The sequence below is a fragment of the Bombina bombina genome, chromosome 9 (assembly GCF_027579735.1).
Source record: "Bombina bombina isolate aBomBom1 chromosome 9, aBomBom1.pri, whole genome shotgun sequence".
NCBI classification, from domain to species: Eukaryota; Metazoa; Chordata; class Amphibia; order Anura; family Bombinatoridae; genus Bombina; species Bombina bombina.
The window spans coordinates 12542486-12558939 of NC_069507.1; the positions used below are offsets into that span (position 1 = coordinate 12542486).

The 16454-nt window shown below is 39.4% G+C and overlaps 1 protein-coding gene across 1 annotated transcript in view; it reads left to right on the top strand.

The window, feature by feature from the left end:
* Positions 1 to 14506, top strand: part of TLL2 (tolloid like 2) — a 610754-nt gene extending 596248 nt beyond the window's left edge. Inside the window, exon 20 of the mRNA XM_053691878.1 lies at positions 12880 to 14506. Coding sequence (XP_053547853.1) covers positions 12880 to 13014 — 135 coding nt within the window. The 3' untranslated portion in view covers positions 13015 to 14506. The remainder of the gene's footprint in view (positions 1 to 12879) is intronic.
* The last annotated feature ends 1948 nt before the right edge of the window (positions 14507 to 16454 follow it).

Sequence of the window (16454 nt, forward strand, 5' to 3'; positions counted from 1 at the left end):
ACTATATTAGAAAGTGGGAAAATGAGGCTAACCTTTCTAGGGACTTAGCAGACTGGGCAAGCATAATACAAAAAGGTCTAGCCTGCTCCATTAGCGCAAACTTAAAGGAGAATTATATTAAAGTAGTATACAGATGGTATAATTATCCATGTAGATTCAAACATCTCCAATTAGCAAAAAATTTAGCAAGCCCACCTCGGTGTTACAGTGGCTGCACATCAGAGGGCACATATACTCACATGTGGTGGGGTTGTCCTGAAAGTGCTAAAATTTGTGATGCGACCTCGGAATTACTGAGTAAGATCTTCAATAGACAGATCACATTAAGCATGGAGCAGGCTCTCTTGCATTTCCCTATTGTAGGGCTTCACAAACACTCCTTAAAACTAGTGAGTATTATCTGCACGGCTGCTAGAACGGTAATTGCGAAATTTTGGAAAACAACTGTCCCCCATTACGATATTATACTAAATAAAATCAGATTCTATTACCAGATGGAAAACATTGCATCTACCTTACTAGATAAAAGACAGGAATTTCTACAGATATGGGAGGAATGGATAGTTTGGGAAGATTCTGTCAGAATGCAAACTAGAAGATCTTTAGACATTAGAACCGATTAGGAAACCAGGTTCTCCAGGAAGACTACCCCGCAGGTGCTCAAACTCTTCTTACGCTCTTCTTTCTTTCCCCTTCTTTTTTCTTCTTTTCCTCTTTTTTAGAGGTTTCCTTATCACTACATTTCCTCTTATCTATATTATAAATATAATTAATCGTTACGGAAGTCTTTTCATGCCCGGCATAAGAAACCAGGGGGTCAATTTGTATTGTCCCTAAGTGCCAACACTGTATATTGTACTAATGTCTTATATCTGTTATCTGGTGGGCTCTAAACATGTATTGTACAGTTATGAGATGTATTTTAACTATATCTTGCAAATGCTTTCTTTGTCAAATGTTGAGACTTCTTTGATAATAAAAATATTTACAATTAAAATGGAGTACATTCGTTCTTTGTTGAAGAAGTGTTGATTATTGGATATTGAGGAGACTAGTCCTCTTGATATTAAAACTAGTAAACTTTTAAATTCTGTTTATAAATCTCCTGTGGTTGTTCCAGAGGTTTTTCCAGTTCCTGAAGCTATTTCTGATTTGATTTCTAAGGAATGGAATAGGCCTGGTACTTCTTTTATTCCTTCTTTAAGGTTTTAAAAATTGTATCCTTTGCCAGCAGTTGGGGTTTGTTCTCTCTACTCTTGCTAAACGTACTTCTTTTCTTATGGAAAATAGTATTTATTTTAAGATCCTTTAGATAGGAAACTTGTATCTTATCTAAGGAAAGTTTATTTATTTTCAGGTCTTTTTCTTAGGCCTGCAATATCTTTGGCTGTTGTTGCAGCTGTTTCAACCTTTTGGTTGGAAACTTTAGCGCAACAAGTATTGGTTCATGATTTGTCTAGCATTGTTAACTTGATTCAACATGCTAATAATTTCATTTGTGATGCCATTTTTTTAATATTATCAAAATTGACGTTAAATCTAGGTCTTTAGCTATTTTAGCTAGAAGAGATTTGTGGCTTAAATCTTGGAAATGCTGATATGACTTTTAAGTCGAGATTGCTATTTCTTTTCTTCCAAGGTAATACATTATTTGGTTCACAGTTGGATTCAATAATTTCAACTGTCACTGTGGGGAAGGGAGTTTTTTTGCCTCAAGATTAGGATCTAAGGGTAAATCTAAAGCTTCTTACCGTTTTTGTTCTTAAATAAGGAACATAAATCTTATTCTTCCCCAAGGAATCTTTTTCCATTTGGAAGCCTTCTTCAAATTGGAATAAATCCAAGCCATTTAAGAGATCAAAGCCAGCCCCCAAGTCCGCATGAAGGTGCGGCTCTTTTCCAGCTCAGCCGGTAGGGGGCAGATTAAGATTTTTTCTAAGATGTTTGGGTCAATTCGGTCCAAAATCATTGGGTTCAGAATATTGTCTCTCAGGGGTACAGAATGGGATTCAGGGTAAGACCGCTTGTGAGAAGATTTCTCTCTCACGTATTCCATCAAACCCAGTAAAGGCTCAGACTTTCCTGAAGTGTGTTTCAGGCATGGAGTTATCTGGTGTAATCGTGCCAGTTCCATTTCAGGAACAGGGTCTTTGGTTTTATTCAAATCTATTCATTGTCCCAAAGAAAAAGATTCATTCAGACCAGTTTTGGATCTAAAAATTTTGACTCAATATGTATTTTCAAAATGGTGATTATAAGGTCTATTCTGCCTTTTGTTCAGCAAGGGCATTATGTGCCCACAATAGACTTACAGGATGCATATCTTTATATTCTGATTCATCCAGATTGCTATCAGTTTCTGAGATTCTCTCTTTTAGACAAGCATTACCAATTTGTTGCTCTTCCTTTTTGGCCTAGCGACAGCTCTAGGAATCTTTTCTAGGTTCTAGGTGTCCTACTCTCTGTTATCAGAGAGTGAGGTGTTGTGGTGTTTCCTTATTGGACGATATCTTGGTACTTGCTCAGTCTTTAAGTTCTGCAGAATCTAACACAAATTAACTACTGTTGTTTCTTCATAAGACATGGTTGGAGGATCAATTTACTAAAAAGTTCCTTGATTCCTCAGACAAGGGTCACCTTTTTAGGTTTACAGGTAGATTCAATATCCATGATTCTGTCTTAACAGACAAGAGACAATTTAAATTGGTTTCAGTTTCTCGGAACCTTCAGCCTCTATTTTTTCCTTCAGTAGCTATGTGCATGGAAGTTTTAGGTTTTCATGACTGCAGCATTGAACGTACTTCCCTTTGCTCGTTTTCATGTGAGACCTCTCCAGCTTTGTATGCTGAATCAATGGTGCTGGGATTATGCAAAGATATCACTATTAATATCCTTAAATCCCAATGTTCGATTATCTCTAACTTGGTGGTTAGATCACCATCATATAGTTCTAGGGGCCTCTTTGGTTCGTCCAACCTGGACTGTGATCACAACAAATGCAAGTCTTTACAGGTTGGGGAGCTGTTTGGGGATCTCTGACAGCACAAGGGGTTTGGAAATCTCAAGAGGGGAGATTACCAATCAATATTTTGGAACTCCGTGTAATTTTCAGGGTTCTTCAGGCTTGGCTTCTGTTGAAGAGAGAACCGTTCATTTGTTCACAGACAGACAATATCAAAGCTGTGGCATATGTCAATCATCAGGGTGGGACTCAGTCTCCTAGCTATGAAAGTACTATCTTGAATACTTTCTTGGGCGGAATACAGCTCTTGTCTAATTTCTGTGGTACATATCCCAGGTGTAGACAATTGGGAAGCGGATTATCTCAGCCATCAGACTTTACATCCGGGGGAGTGGTCTCTCTAACCAGATGTGTTTTCTCATCTAAACAAGAAACTTCCCAGGTACCTGTCCAGGTCCAGGGTTCTTCAGGCGAAAGCAGTGTATGCGTTGACACTTCCTGGGTGTTGCCAACCTGCTTATATTTTCCCGCCTCTAGTTCTTTTTCCAAGAGTGATATCCTTAATCATCATGGAACATTCATTTGTATTGCTGGTAACTCCAGCATGGCCTCACAGGTTTTGGTATGTGGATCTTGTTTGGATGTCCAGTTGCCAACCTTGGCCTCTTCCATTAAGGTCAGATCTTGTGTCTCAAGGTCTGTTTTTCCATCAGGATTTCAAATCATTAAATTTGAAGGTATGGAAATTGAACGCCTAGTGCTTAGTCTTAGAAGTTTCTCTGACTCAGTGATTAATACTATGTTACAGGCTCATAAATCTGTTTCTAGGAAGATTTATTATCGAGTTTGGAAGACTTATATTTCATGGTGTCCTTCTCATAAATTCATTTGGACATTCTTTTAGAATTTCTAGAATTTTGCAGTTTATTCAGGATGGTTTGGATAAGGTTTTTTGTCTGTAAGTTCCTTGAGGGACAAATCTCTTCTCTTTCTTTCTCATTTTACAGAAAGATTGCTAAAGCTTCCTGATATTTACTGTTTTATACAGGCTTTGGTTTGTATCAAGCCTGTCATTAATTCATTTTCTCCTCCTTGGAGTCTTAATTTGGTTTTGAGGGTGTTTCAGGCGCCTCTATTTGAGCCTATGCTTTCTTTGGACATTAAACTACTTTATTGGAAAGTGTTGTTCCTTTTGGCCATCTCTTCTGCTAGAAGAGTTTCTGAATTATCTGCTCTTTCTTGTATATCTCCTTTTCTGATTTTTCATCAGGACTTCATTTAAATTCTTACCGAAGATTTGTTGTCCTTTTCTTGTGTCTTAATCCTAAGAATTCTTTGGAGAAATCCTTATATTCTTTGGATATGGTAAGAGTTTGAAATATTACGTTGAAGCTACTTAAAATTTCAGGAAGACTTCTAGTCTATTTGTTATCTTTTCTGGTTCTAGGGAAGGTCAGAAGGCCTCTGCCATTTCCTTGGCTTCATGGTTACAGCTTTTGTTTCATTCAGCTTATTTGGGGTTGGGTCAAGCCCCGCCTCATAGAAAAACAGCTCATTCTATTAGATCAGTCTCCACTTTGTGGGCCTTTAAGAATGAAGCTTTGCTTGATCAGATTTGCAGAGCCGCAACCTGGTCTTCTTTGCATACATTTACTAATTTCTACCATTTTGATGTATTCGCTTCTTCGGAAGCAGTTTTTTGTAGAACAGTTTTTCAGGCAGCTGTTTCAGTTTGATTCTTCTGCTTATGTTTTAAGTTTTTTCTTTTCATTCATGAGAATAAAATTATATTTTGGGTTGTGGATTAATTTTTCAGCGAAAAATGGCTGTTTTTATTTTTATCCCTCCCTCTCTAGTGACTCTTGCGTGGAGTGCCACATCTTGGGTATTGTTATCCCATACGTCACTAGCTCATGGACTCTTGCCAATTACATGAAAGAAAACTTAATTTATGTAAGAATTTACCTGATAAATTAATTTCTTTCATATTGGCAAGAGTCCATGAGGCCCACCCTTTTTATGGTGGTTATGATTTTTTTTGTATAAAGCACAATTATTTCCAAATTCCTTTGTTGATGCTTTTTACTCCTTTCTTTATCACCCCACTACTTGGCTATTCGTTAAACTGAATTGTTGGTGTGGTGAGGGGTGTATTTATAGGCATTTTGAGGTTTGGGAAACTTTGCCCCTCCTGGTAGGATTGTATATCCCATACGTCACTAGCTCATGGACTCTTGCCAATATGAAAGAAATGAATTTATCAGGTAAATTCTTACATAAATTATGTTTTTGTAATTTCAACAATTTCCCCAGTGTCTTTAATATAAGAACTTGATTTTATATAAAGTCTCAAGGCCCTATCCAAATATATAGATATCTTGGGTAACAAAGACCCTATCCCTGCCACAATAGGGCATCCAGGAGGGGCTGTGACACTTTTATGGACCTTGGGGAGGGTGTAAAGGACTGGTGTAATGTCCTCTGCATTCAGCAAAAAATGTATAGTATCATTATCAATAATGCCATATTTAGCTGCTGTCTGCACACAACATAGAATTTATTTATCTTAAAGAAAGGGTTATAGGTCAGTTTCTGATAAACCTCATTATCGGATAATTGGGTGAGAATCTCATCCACATAATATTGTTTATCCAAAAGCACTATGGCACCGCCCTTGTCAGCCCCCTTGATAATCAGCTGTTTGTTCTTTTTCAGATCAATCAGGGCCCTTCTTTCATTCCTGGATAAAACACCCTTATCACCCCTACTGTGATTATGTTCACAACTATGCTTACACAATTCCATCACATCCCTTTCTACCAATTTGATAAAGGTTTGCACCCCTGCATTAACTTGAATTGGTGTAAAAGTGCTCTTGTTAGACAAACCCAATGCTTTTAAATTTATCACCTGTTGTAGCGCAGATACATTTGAGGTTTGACATTTAACATTACAATCAGGTATGTTAGCAAAAAAACTTTTTAGTTTTACAGATCTAAAGAAACGGTACAGATCTTTATGCATTTCAAACATATCGCTGTGGGCAGAAAGACAGCCCCTTATCCAACAAGGACAGTTTATCCTTGGAGAGCTGTACCTTACTGAGATTCATCAGGGCTTGCTGCCGCTGCACCTGTAGCCGAAAGTGCCCCCGGAAGTACCACCGGAGCATTCCATAGAGTCTCCCGACCAACGATACACCGTTCCGGACACATAGGCCTCTAGTTATCAACGTGTCTACTTACCTGCCTTCGCCGGCCCCAATACGCTCGCCTAAGCTCGACCTCACATCGCCGCCGCGGACCTGAATACGCTCGCCAAAGTTATCAAAAAAGCTGTCAAAAAGCCGCACACCAAGTACGGGGCGATGAGCAGCGGACTGTGATAGTTGTCACTCATCCGATCTCGCTGCTCTTCGGCTTTTATTACAGCTTTATTGATAAGCTGCCTCTAAGCACCCACACTAAACTGCACTGTTCTACCCCCTATACCGGCACCCCCGGAGCCCCCCGCAACTAAATAAAGTTATTGACCCCTAAACTGCCGCAACTATAATAAATGTATTAACCCCTAAACCGCTGCTCCCGGACCCCGCCGCCACCTACATAATACCTATTAACCCCTATCCTGCCCCCCTATACCGCCGCCACCTATAATAAATTTATTAACCCCTATCCTGCGGATCCCGGATCCCGCAGCAACTAAATAAATTGTTTAACCCCTAAACTGCCGCTCCCGGACCCCGCCGCCACCTACATAATACCTATTAACGCCTAATCTGCCCCCCCTACACCGCAGCAACCTATAATACATTTATCAACCCCTATCCTGCCCCCCCTACACCGCCGCAACCTATAATAAAATTATTAACCCTTAAGCCTAACACTAACCCTAACACCCCCCTATCTTAAATATTAATTAAATAAATCTAAATAAATATAACTCTTATTAAATTAATTATTCCTATTTAAAACTAATTACTTACCTATAAAATAAACCCTAATATAGCTACAATATTACTAATAATTATATTGTAGCTATTTTAGGATTTATTTTTATTTTACAGGCAAATTTAAATTTATTTTAACTAGGTACAATAGCTATTAAATAGTTATTAACTATTTAATAGCTACCTAGATAAAATAAAGACAAATTTACCTGTAAAATAAAAACTAACCTAAGTTTCAATTACACCTAACACTACACTATCAATAAATATATTATTCCTATTTAAAACTAAATACTTACCTGTAAAATAAACCCTAAGATAGCTACAATGTAATTAATAATTACATTGTAGCTATCTTACGATATATATTTATTTTACAGGTAACTTTGTATTTATTTTAACTAGGTAGAATAGTTATTAAATAGTTATTAACTATTTAATAACTACCTAGCTAAAAGAAATACATAATTACCTGTAAAATAAATCCTAACCTAAGTTACAATTAAACCTAACACTACACTATCATTAAATAAATTAAATTAATTAACTACAAGTAGCTACAATTAAATACAATTAAATAAACTAACTAAAGTAAAAATATAAAAAAAACTAAGTTACAAAAAATAAAAAAATATTACAAGATTTTTAAGCTAATTACACCTAATCTAAGCCCCCTAATAAAATAACAAAGCCCCCCAAAATAAAAAAATGCCCTACCCTATTCTAAATTACAAAAGTTAACAGCTCTATTACCTTACCAGCTCTTGAAAGGGCCTTTTGCGGGGCATGCCCCAAAGTATTCAGCTTTTTTGCATGTAAAACCCACCACCCACATACCCCTACTCTAACCCACCCAAACCCCCCTTAAAAAAACCTAACAATAACCCCATGAAGATCATCCTACCTTTAGCCGTCTTCAGCCAGCCGACCACCGATGGAACAGAAGAGGACATCCGCAGCGGCCGAAGTCATCATCCAAGGGGCGCTGAAGAGGTCTTCCATCCGATAGAAGTCTTCATCCATGCGGGCGTCTTCAATCTTCATCCATCCAGAGCGGAGCCTTCTTCAAACGAGCCAACGCGGAGCCATCCTCTTCCAACGACGCCTACCCGATGAATGGATATTCCTTTAAGTGACGGCATCCAAGATGGCGTCCCTCGAATTCCTATTGGCTGATAGGATTCTATCAGCCAATCGGAATTAAGGTAGGAAAAATCTGATTGGCTGATGCAATCAGCCAATCAGATTGAGCTCCCATTCTATTGGCTAATCGGAACAGCCAATAGAATGCGAGCTCAATCTGATTGGATCAGCCAATCGGATTGAACTTGAATTTGATTGGCTGATTGCATCAGCCAATCAGATTTTTCCTACCTTAAATCCTATCAGCCAATTGGAATTCGAGGGACGTCATCTTGGATGACGTCACTTAAAGGAATATCCATTCGTCGGGTTGGAAGAGGATGGCTCTGCGTCGGCTCTTTTGAAGAAGGCTCCGCTCCGCTCTGGATGGATGAAGATTGAAGACGCCGCATGGATTAAGACTTCTATTGGATAGAAGACCTCTTCAGCGCACCTTGGATGATGACTTCGGCCGCTGCGGATGTCCTCTTCTGTTCCATCGGTGGTCGGCTGGCTGAAGACGGCTAAAGGTAGGATAATCTTCAGGGGGTTATTGTTAGGTTTTTTTAAGGGGGGTTTGGGTTAGAGTAGGGGTATGTGGGTGGTGGTTTTTAATGTTGGGGGGGGTTATATATTTTTTTTTACATGCAAAAGAGCTGAATACTTTAGGGCATGCCCCGCAAAAGGCTGGTAAGGTAATAGAGCTGTTAACTTTTGTAATTTAGAATAGGGTACGGCATTTTTTATTTTGGGGGGCTTTGTTATTTTATTAGGGGGCTTAGATTAGGTGTAATTAGCTTAAAAATCTTATAATATTTTTTTATTTTTTGTAACTTAGTTTTTATTTTTTGTACTTTAGTTAGTTTATTTAATTGTAGCTACTTGTAGTTAATTAATTTAATTTATTTAATGATAGTGTAGTGTTAGGTTTAATTGTAAGTTAGGTTAGGATTTATTTTACGGTAATTTTGTATTTCTTTTAGCGAGGTATTTATTAAATAGTTAATAACTATTTAATAACTATTCTACCTAGTTAAAATAAATACAAAGTTACCTGTAAAATAAATATAAATCCTAAGATAGCTACAATGTAATTATTAATTACATTGTAGCTATCTTAGGGTTTATTTTACAGGTAAGTATTTAGTTTTAAATAGGAATAATTTATTTAATGATAGTGTAGTGTTAGGTGTAACTGAAACTTGGGTTAGTTTTTATTTTGCAGGTAAATTTGTCTTTATTTTATCTAGGTAGCTATTAAATAGTTAATAACTATTTAATTTTAATAGCTATTGTACCTAGTTAAAATAAATTTAAATTTGCCTGTAAAATAAAAATAAATCCTAAAATAGCTACAATATAATTATTAGTAATATTGTAGCTATATTAGGGTTTATTTTATAGGTAAGTATTTAGTTTTAAATAGGAATAATAAATTTAATAAGAGTTATATTTATTTAGATTTATTTAATTAATATTTAAGATAGGGGGTTGTTAGGGTTAGTGTTAGGCTTAGGTTTAGGGGTTAATAATTTTATTATAGGTTGCGGTGGTGTAGGGGGGCAGGATAGGGGGTGATAAATGTATTATAGGTGGCGACGGTGTAGGGGGCAGATTAGGGGTTAATAAGTTTAATATAGGTGGCGGCGGGGTCCGGGAGTGGCGGTTTAGGGGTTAATACATTTATTATAGTTGCGGCGGGGTCCGGGAGCAGCGGTTTAGGGTTTAGCATGGTTAATGTAGGTGGCGGCGGTGTAGGGGGGCAGATTAGGGGTGTTTAGACTCGGGGTACATGTTAGGGTGTTAGGTGTACACACTTCCCATAGGAATCAATGGGATGTCGAGCAGCAGCGAACATGAACTTTTGCTATGGTCAGACTCCCATTGATTCCTATGGGATCCGCCACCTCCAGGGCGGCGGATTGAAAACCAGGTACGCTGGGCCGGAAAAGTGCCGAGCGTACCTGCTAGTTTTTTGATAACTAGCAAAAGTAGTCAGATTGTGCCGAACTTGTGTTCGGAACATCTGGAGTGACCTAAGAATCGATCTGTGTCGGACTGAGTCCGGCGGATCGAAGCTTACTCACTATATTCTACTTTTGCCGGTGTGTAGGGCTTGATAACTTGGGCGAATCAGCCTCGCCACAAATACGCTGCGGAATTCCAGCGTATTTGAGGTTGACTGCTTGATAACTAGAGGCCATAGTCTTCCTCATCCCAAGCAAATTTCTTCTTTTTCCATTCCTGAATAATCCCTCTCAGGGTTTCCAGGGTAGAGGTAAGCTTTTCCAGATCTTCTGCCAACAGACTGTCAGACAACTCTTTTTTTCATAGCCTCGATCTGGTTACTTTGATTTTCGATTATCCTCTGGAGGTATTCCACAGTTAAAACCAACAGGTCAAACAAACACTTATTCAACACCCTCTCAAATTTCTGGCAATATTTAACAGTCTCTTTCCTCAGAGTAGGGCGAGTGTTCATACAATGTCCTCTAGGGATACGCTTAACCCTATGGTATTCAGCAAGTGTTACAGCATGGAGTTCAAATGCAACATGTTTCTTTTGCAAATATTCCAATTTCTTACTGATTGAATGGGAAGGTGTGGATTTTAAAAACTCTCTGGAGCCCCGGATCAACGTAGTAATCCGTGCAGCCTCCATATCAGTATACCCAAAATGCCCTTCATTTAGTCATCTGAGTACGGGTAAAAAATTTGACATCAGGGGACATTACACTTGTCACACTGATTTTGCGGTGTACTATATTAAGTGCCCGTGTGGGATCGGATATGTAGGCGAGACCACCCCGTCTGTCCGTGAACGCATAAATCAGCACAAAAGTAGTATAAGAACCAAAAAACTAGATGCACCTGTGGCTAATCATTTTTGTCTGTTGGGCACAATTTAAAACAACTTAGGTTTCAGATCTTGGAACAAGTGGGACATCTTAGACGAGGTGGTGAACTAAAAGTTTAAAAATAAGAGAGGCCTTTTGGATCAGCAAGTTAGATACCATGCACCCTAAGGGGGTGAATAGGGAGTTAGGCTGGTCTCTATGCTGGTCTCTGTGCCTGCTATATTGAGTACAGGCAGTCCTCGGGTTACAGACATCCGACTTAAGTACAACTCGTACTTACATACAGAGAAAATAGAGCTTTATCGACAATCCTTCTTTCCAGGATAATCCAAAATACTGAAAATCCAATTGTCAAAAGGACAGAAAGTGATGTGAAATTTTCTGAACAGGGGCACAGATAGCAAAACAAACTTTATCCTATGCTATCCAAAACAAAACAAAAATGTTTGGCTAGAGTTTCACCTAAAAAAAGTGCCTGTTCCAACTTACATACAAATTCAACTTAAGAACAAACCTAAAGTCCCTATCTTGTACATAACCCGGGGACTGCCTGTATTGTGATATTATCATGTATAATTGTTATGTGCCTTAGAAAATTTACATCTATTATATATGATTTTAATGTGTATCAACTTGATGTGTACTAATCTTGATGTATTACAAATCCTGTATTGCTTGATTTATAAGGATATTCTGTGTTTGTAATATTTTTTGTAACCACTAGATGGCATTTCTCAGGTGCGTTACAGGTAATGGGTATTGTGGGGGTGTGGTTTGTAAGGTTATATAAGGTGTATTAACTCCAGGTGTAACCATGCATGATTAAGGTCCGATTCCGAAACGTTGCTATTTTGTGGTCTGGCTGTGACATTGTGCAGATTGCACTAATAAATCTGTTGAAGAGTTCTGGTGGTGCTGCTTATTTTTGGGGCTTACACAATTTTATACATCTTTCCAATTCACTTCCATTATATAAATGTGCACAGTCTCTTTATTTGCACACTTTCTGAGGCACCAGCTCCTACTGAGCATGTGCAAGATTCACAGGTTATACGTATATGCAGTTTGTGATTGGCCCGATGGCTGTCACATGATACAGTGCGAAGGAAAATAGAACTAACTGAAAATTGTCCAAAAAAAATCTACTCTCATGTGAAATTCAAATAAAGTGCTTCTGCATTGTCTGTCTATTATGCATTTCTTTGTTGATTGTGTAATTCTAGTGTGCTTAGTTGTCCTTTAACAAGACGTTATGGTGTTATTAGTGCGTAGGGGGAGCAGTTAAGGCCAAGCGGGATCTGTGCAACTCTTCCTGTTCCGCAGCACAATCCATAAAACATAACAACCATTACATAACAATAACCATTAAATGTCTAATTAAAGGTACATTGTTGTGCAAGAGTGTTTCATTTTTACACTACTCACCTTAGAACTCCATGTGTTTTAACCCCGACAAAGCAGTTAAACACATAGATAAAGTCCCCGTTATATGCTGCTTCTGATGAGAAACTGCCGTTGCCCAAACCTGACAACCACCAGCTGAGTTCAACTTGGTAACTGCCCCCAAGAGGGACTCTATGTGTTTAACACCTTTGTGGGGGTTAATGTAGCTGTTGAGTAGTAATAAAAAATGGCATGTTCTAACAAATTAGATGTCCTTTAAGTATAGTTAAACAATACAATATGCTCTTGTTTATTTATGTCCACTCACCTAGACAAGCTGGAGTGCTTACTGCATACTTAAGTATCCTGCAGTTTGCTTGACCCTGTTGACATGCTACACAGTAAATGCTTAGAGCTGGGCAGAAACTCATTTACTTCTGATTATTGATAGCTGCAGTAAAGGAGACTCAAGAGTTTTCAAGGTGTGTAGCCATGGAATGCTGTGCAAATACAACACATATTGTGTATTTAGTGACAGAGTGCATTTACTGCTATTTTCCATTTGTGTGTAACAAATACGTCTAAATGTCTCTGATACCCTACAGCCCCCGGAGGAGATTTTCTCGGCTGGAGACTCTCTAATGATTCGATTTCACACAGACGACACGATCAACAAGAAAGGTTTTCATGCGCAATACAGTAGCACAAAGTTTCAGGACGCTCTTCACATGCGAAAGTGATCTTTATCTGCACGATGACCAGAAACAATTTCACTTGTGACTGTCTTAGGACTATGAGACTGATGCTGCGCAACGCGTTTCTGCGATTTAAACTCAGTCTGCAAATATGGACGCAAATGTAATGGCATACTGTACGGCGTGACTATAGCAAGGACCAAATACTGTACCTATATGATATATGGAACTTGTAGTATCCCTGTTCTCAGAGGCCTTCAGCAAGTGTTGTTAGGAAACCATGTTGTCTACAAACTATAATGAATGATATAATTATTTGTACAATTAAATGCTTCTGCCCGTGTGCCTCTCATGGAGGTATTAAATCAGGCCCCCACTTAACCTCTTCACTGCCAGAGTGTGCTCATTGGCTATACCGGGCTGGATTGTGAAACACGTTTTAATTGTGACTATTATTTGCTTCATGAAAATACTGACTATACTGATATTTTATTCACAGTCTTTGTGCATTTATTTGCTAGAAATAATATTTTTTTTATAAAAGTCAAACTGCTGTTTTAACTGATTAATTACTCCTGTATGTCCTGTGAAGTATTGTCTGTAATGTGATAACGTCATTTGTACACTGCGCAGCTGGGGAAGGGTTTATTCTGTGACCTCGTGGGCATGTGTGCCTGGGTCTTATGTCAGTGCCAGCTTGGCTCCCCAGTCTGTAATTTACAGTCAACTTTATTTTTTTTTTATATATACTTTTTATTTATGTAGCTTTAGCAACCTGCAAGTGTAAATACTATATTTTATATGCATCTAGCCGTGCAATACTGAAGACTTTAGCTCCCACCCCCCCCTCTCTGTGATATTGTCATCTGTCTAATGCAGCTGCCCCAACGGTATATAGAGCACTGGTCACTTCTTCTGGATCCCAAAATATAGCCCCAATACACAATGTTCCCAACCACTGGTACACCCAGTCCCCAAACATCTCCCCTGAACCCCAATTCTGTACCTTAATACATCACCCTCCCATCCCCTAGTAGAGCACATAGGTCCCCAGAACCCCATTTATGTAGCGCTTGCACCACAGCACCTCACAAACCCCCCATTCTTCACTGTATATTGCCCATTGTATTTAGAACAGACCCCACTCCTGCAGTCCCTCTCTGAACTACTACAGCTCTGCCCAGACGTCTCTTCAGCGTTGCAGCAGTGCTTCTGGCTGCTGTACGGGAGCTCAGGGCCCTGTGCTGTACAAAAAAGATATTTATGCTGTTGAAGAGCTGAGTTATGTTTTTTTCATGACATTCTGACATTTGAATGTTCCATTTGATATTTGAAACACATGGGAAAAGCTGCACAGTGAGCCCATCACTATGCAGCATGCTGTGTAATAAGCACAATTGGTATTTTATTATAAGAGAAATCACAGAGGTGCCACATTTTGTCTCAAATGGAATAATATTGGCATTTTTTACTATAATTTTATAACCATATTTTTGCCACTTTATTAACGAAATGACAATAAAATGTTTTCACCAAGTGTCAGTGGCTGATAAGTATTGTGCAAATATATTGTTTTTATTATGCTGCTAGTACAGAGCAGGGCAGGTGTATCATTCTCATTACACTGCTAGTACAGAGCAGGGTGTGTGTATCATTCTCATTACACTGCTAGTACAGAGCAGGGGGGTGTATCATTCTCATTATACTGCTAGTACAGAGCAGGAGGGCTGTATCATTCTCATTACACTGCTAGTACAGAGCAGGGGGGTGTATCATTCTCATTACACTGCTAGTACAGAGCAGGGGGGTGTATCATTCTCATTACACTGCTAGTACAGAGCAGGAGGTGTATCTTTCTCATCACACTGCTAGTACAGAGCAGGAGGGCTGTATCATTCTCATTACACTGCTAGTACAGAGCAGGGGGGTGTATCATTCTCATTACACTGCTAGTACAGAGCATGGGGGTGTATCATTCTCATTACACTGCTAGTACAGAGCAGGGGGGTGTATCATTCTCATTACACTGCTAGTACAGAGCAGGACGGCTGTATCATTCTCATTACACTGCTAGTACAGAGCAGGAGGGCTGTATCATTCTCATTACACTGCTAGTACAGAGCAGGGGGGTGTATCATTCTCATTACACTGCTAGTACAGAGCAGGGGGTGTATCTTTCTCATCACACTGCTAGTACAGAGCAGGAGGTGTATCGTTCTCATTACGCTGCTAGGACAGAGCAGGGGGTGTATCTTTCTCATCACACTGCTAGTACAGAGCAGGAGGGGTGTATCATTCTCATTACACTGCTAGTACAGAGTAGGGGGTGTATCTTTCTCATCACACTGCTAGTACAGAGCAGGAGGGGTGTATCATTCTCATTACACTGCTAGTACAGAGCAGGGGGTGTATCTTTCTCATCACACTGCTAGTACAGAGCAGGAGGGGTGTATCATTCTCATTACACTGCTAGTACAGAGTAGGAGGTGTATCGTTCTCATTACACTGCTAGTACAGAGCAGGAGTGGTGTATCATTCTCATTACACTGCTAGTACAGAGCAGGGGGGTGTATCATTCTCATTACACTGCTAGTACAGAGCAGGGGGTGTATCTTTCTCATCACACTGCTAGTACAGAGCAGGAGGGGTGTATCATTCTCATTACACTGCTAGTACAGAGCAGGAGGGGTGTATCATTCTCATTACACTGCTAGTACAGAGTAGGGGGTGTATCATTCTCATTACACTGCTAGTACAGAGCAGGGGGATGTATCATTCTCATTACACTGCTAGTACAGAGTAGGGGGTGTATCGTTCGCATTACACTGCTAGTACAGAGCAGGGGGTGTATCATTCTCATTACACTGCTAGTACAGAACAGGGGGTGTATCATTCTCATTACACTGCTAGTACAGAGCAGGAGGGGTGTATCATTCTCATTACACTGCTAGTACAGAGCAGGAGGTGTATCGTTCTCATTACACTGCTAGTACAGAGTAGGAGGTGTATCGTTCTCATTACACTGCTAGTACAGAGCAGGAGGTGTATCGTTCTCATTACACTGCTAGTACAGAGTAGGGGGTGTATCGTTCTCATTACACTGCTAGTACAGAGCAGGGGGATGTATCATTCTCATTACACTGCTAGTACAGAGTAGGGGGTGTATCATTCTCATTACACTGCTAGTACAGAGTAGGGGGTGTATCATTCTCATTACACTGCTAGTACAGAGTAGGAGGTGTATCGTTCTCATTACATTGCTAGTACAGAGTAGGGGGTGTATCGTTCTCATTGCACTGCTAGTACAGAGTAGGGGGTGTATCGTTCTCATTGCACTGCTAGTACAGAGTAGGGGGTGTATCGTTCTCATTACACTGCTAGTACAGAGTAGGGGGTGTATCGTTCTCATTGCACTGCTAGTACAGAGTAGGGGGTGTATCGTTCTCATTACACTGCTAGTACAGAGTAGGGGGTGTATCGTTCTC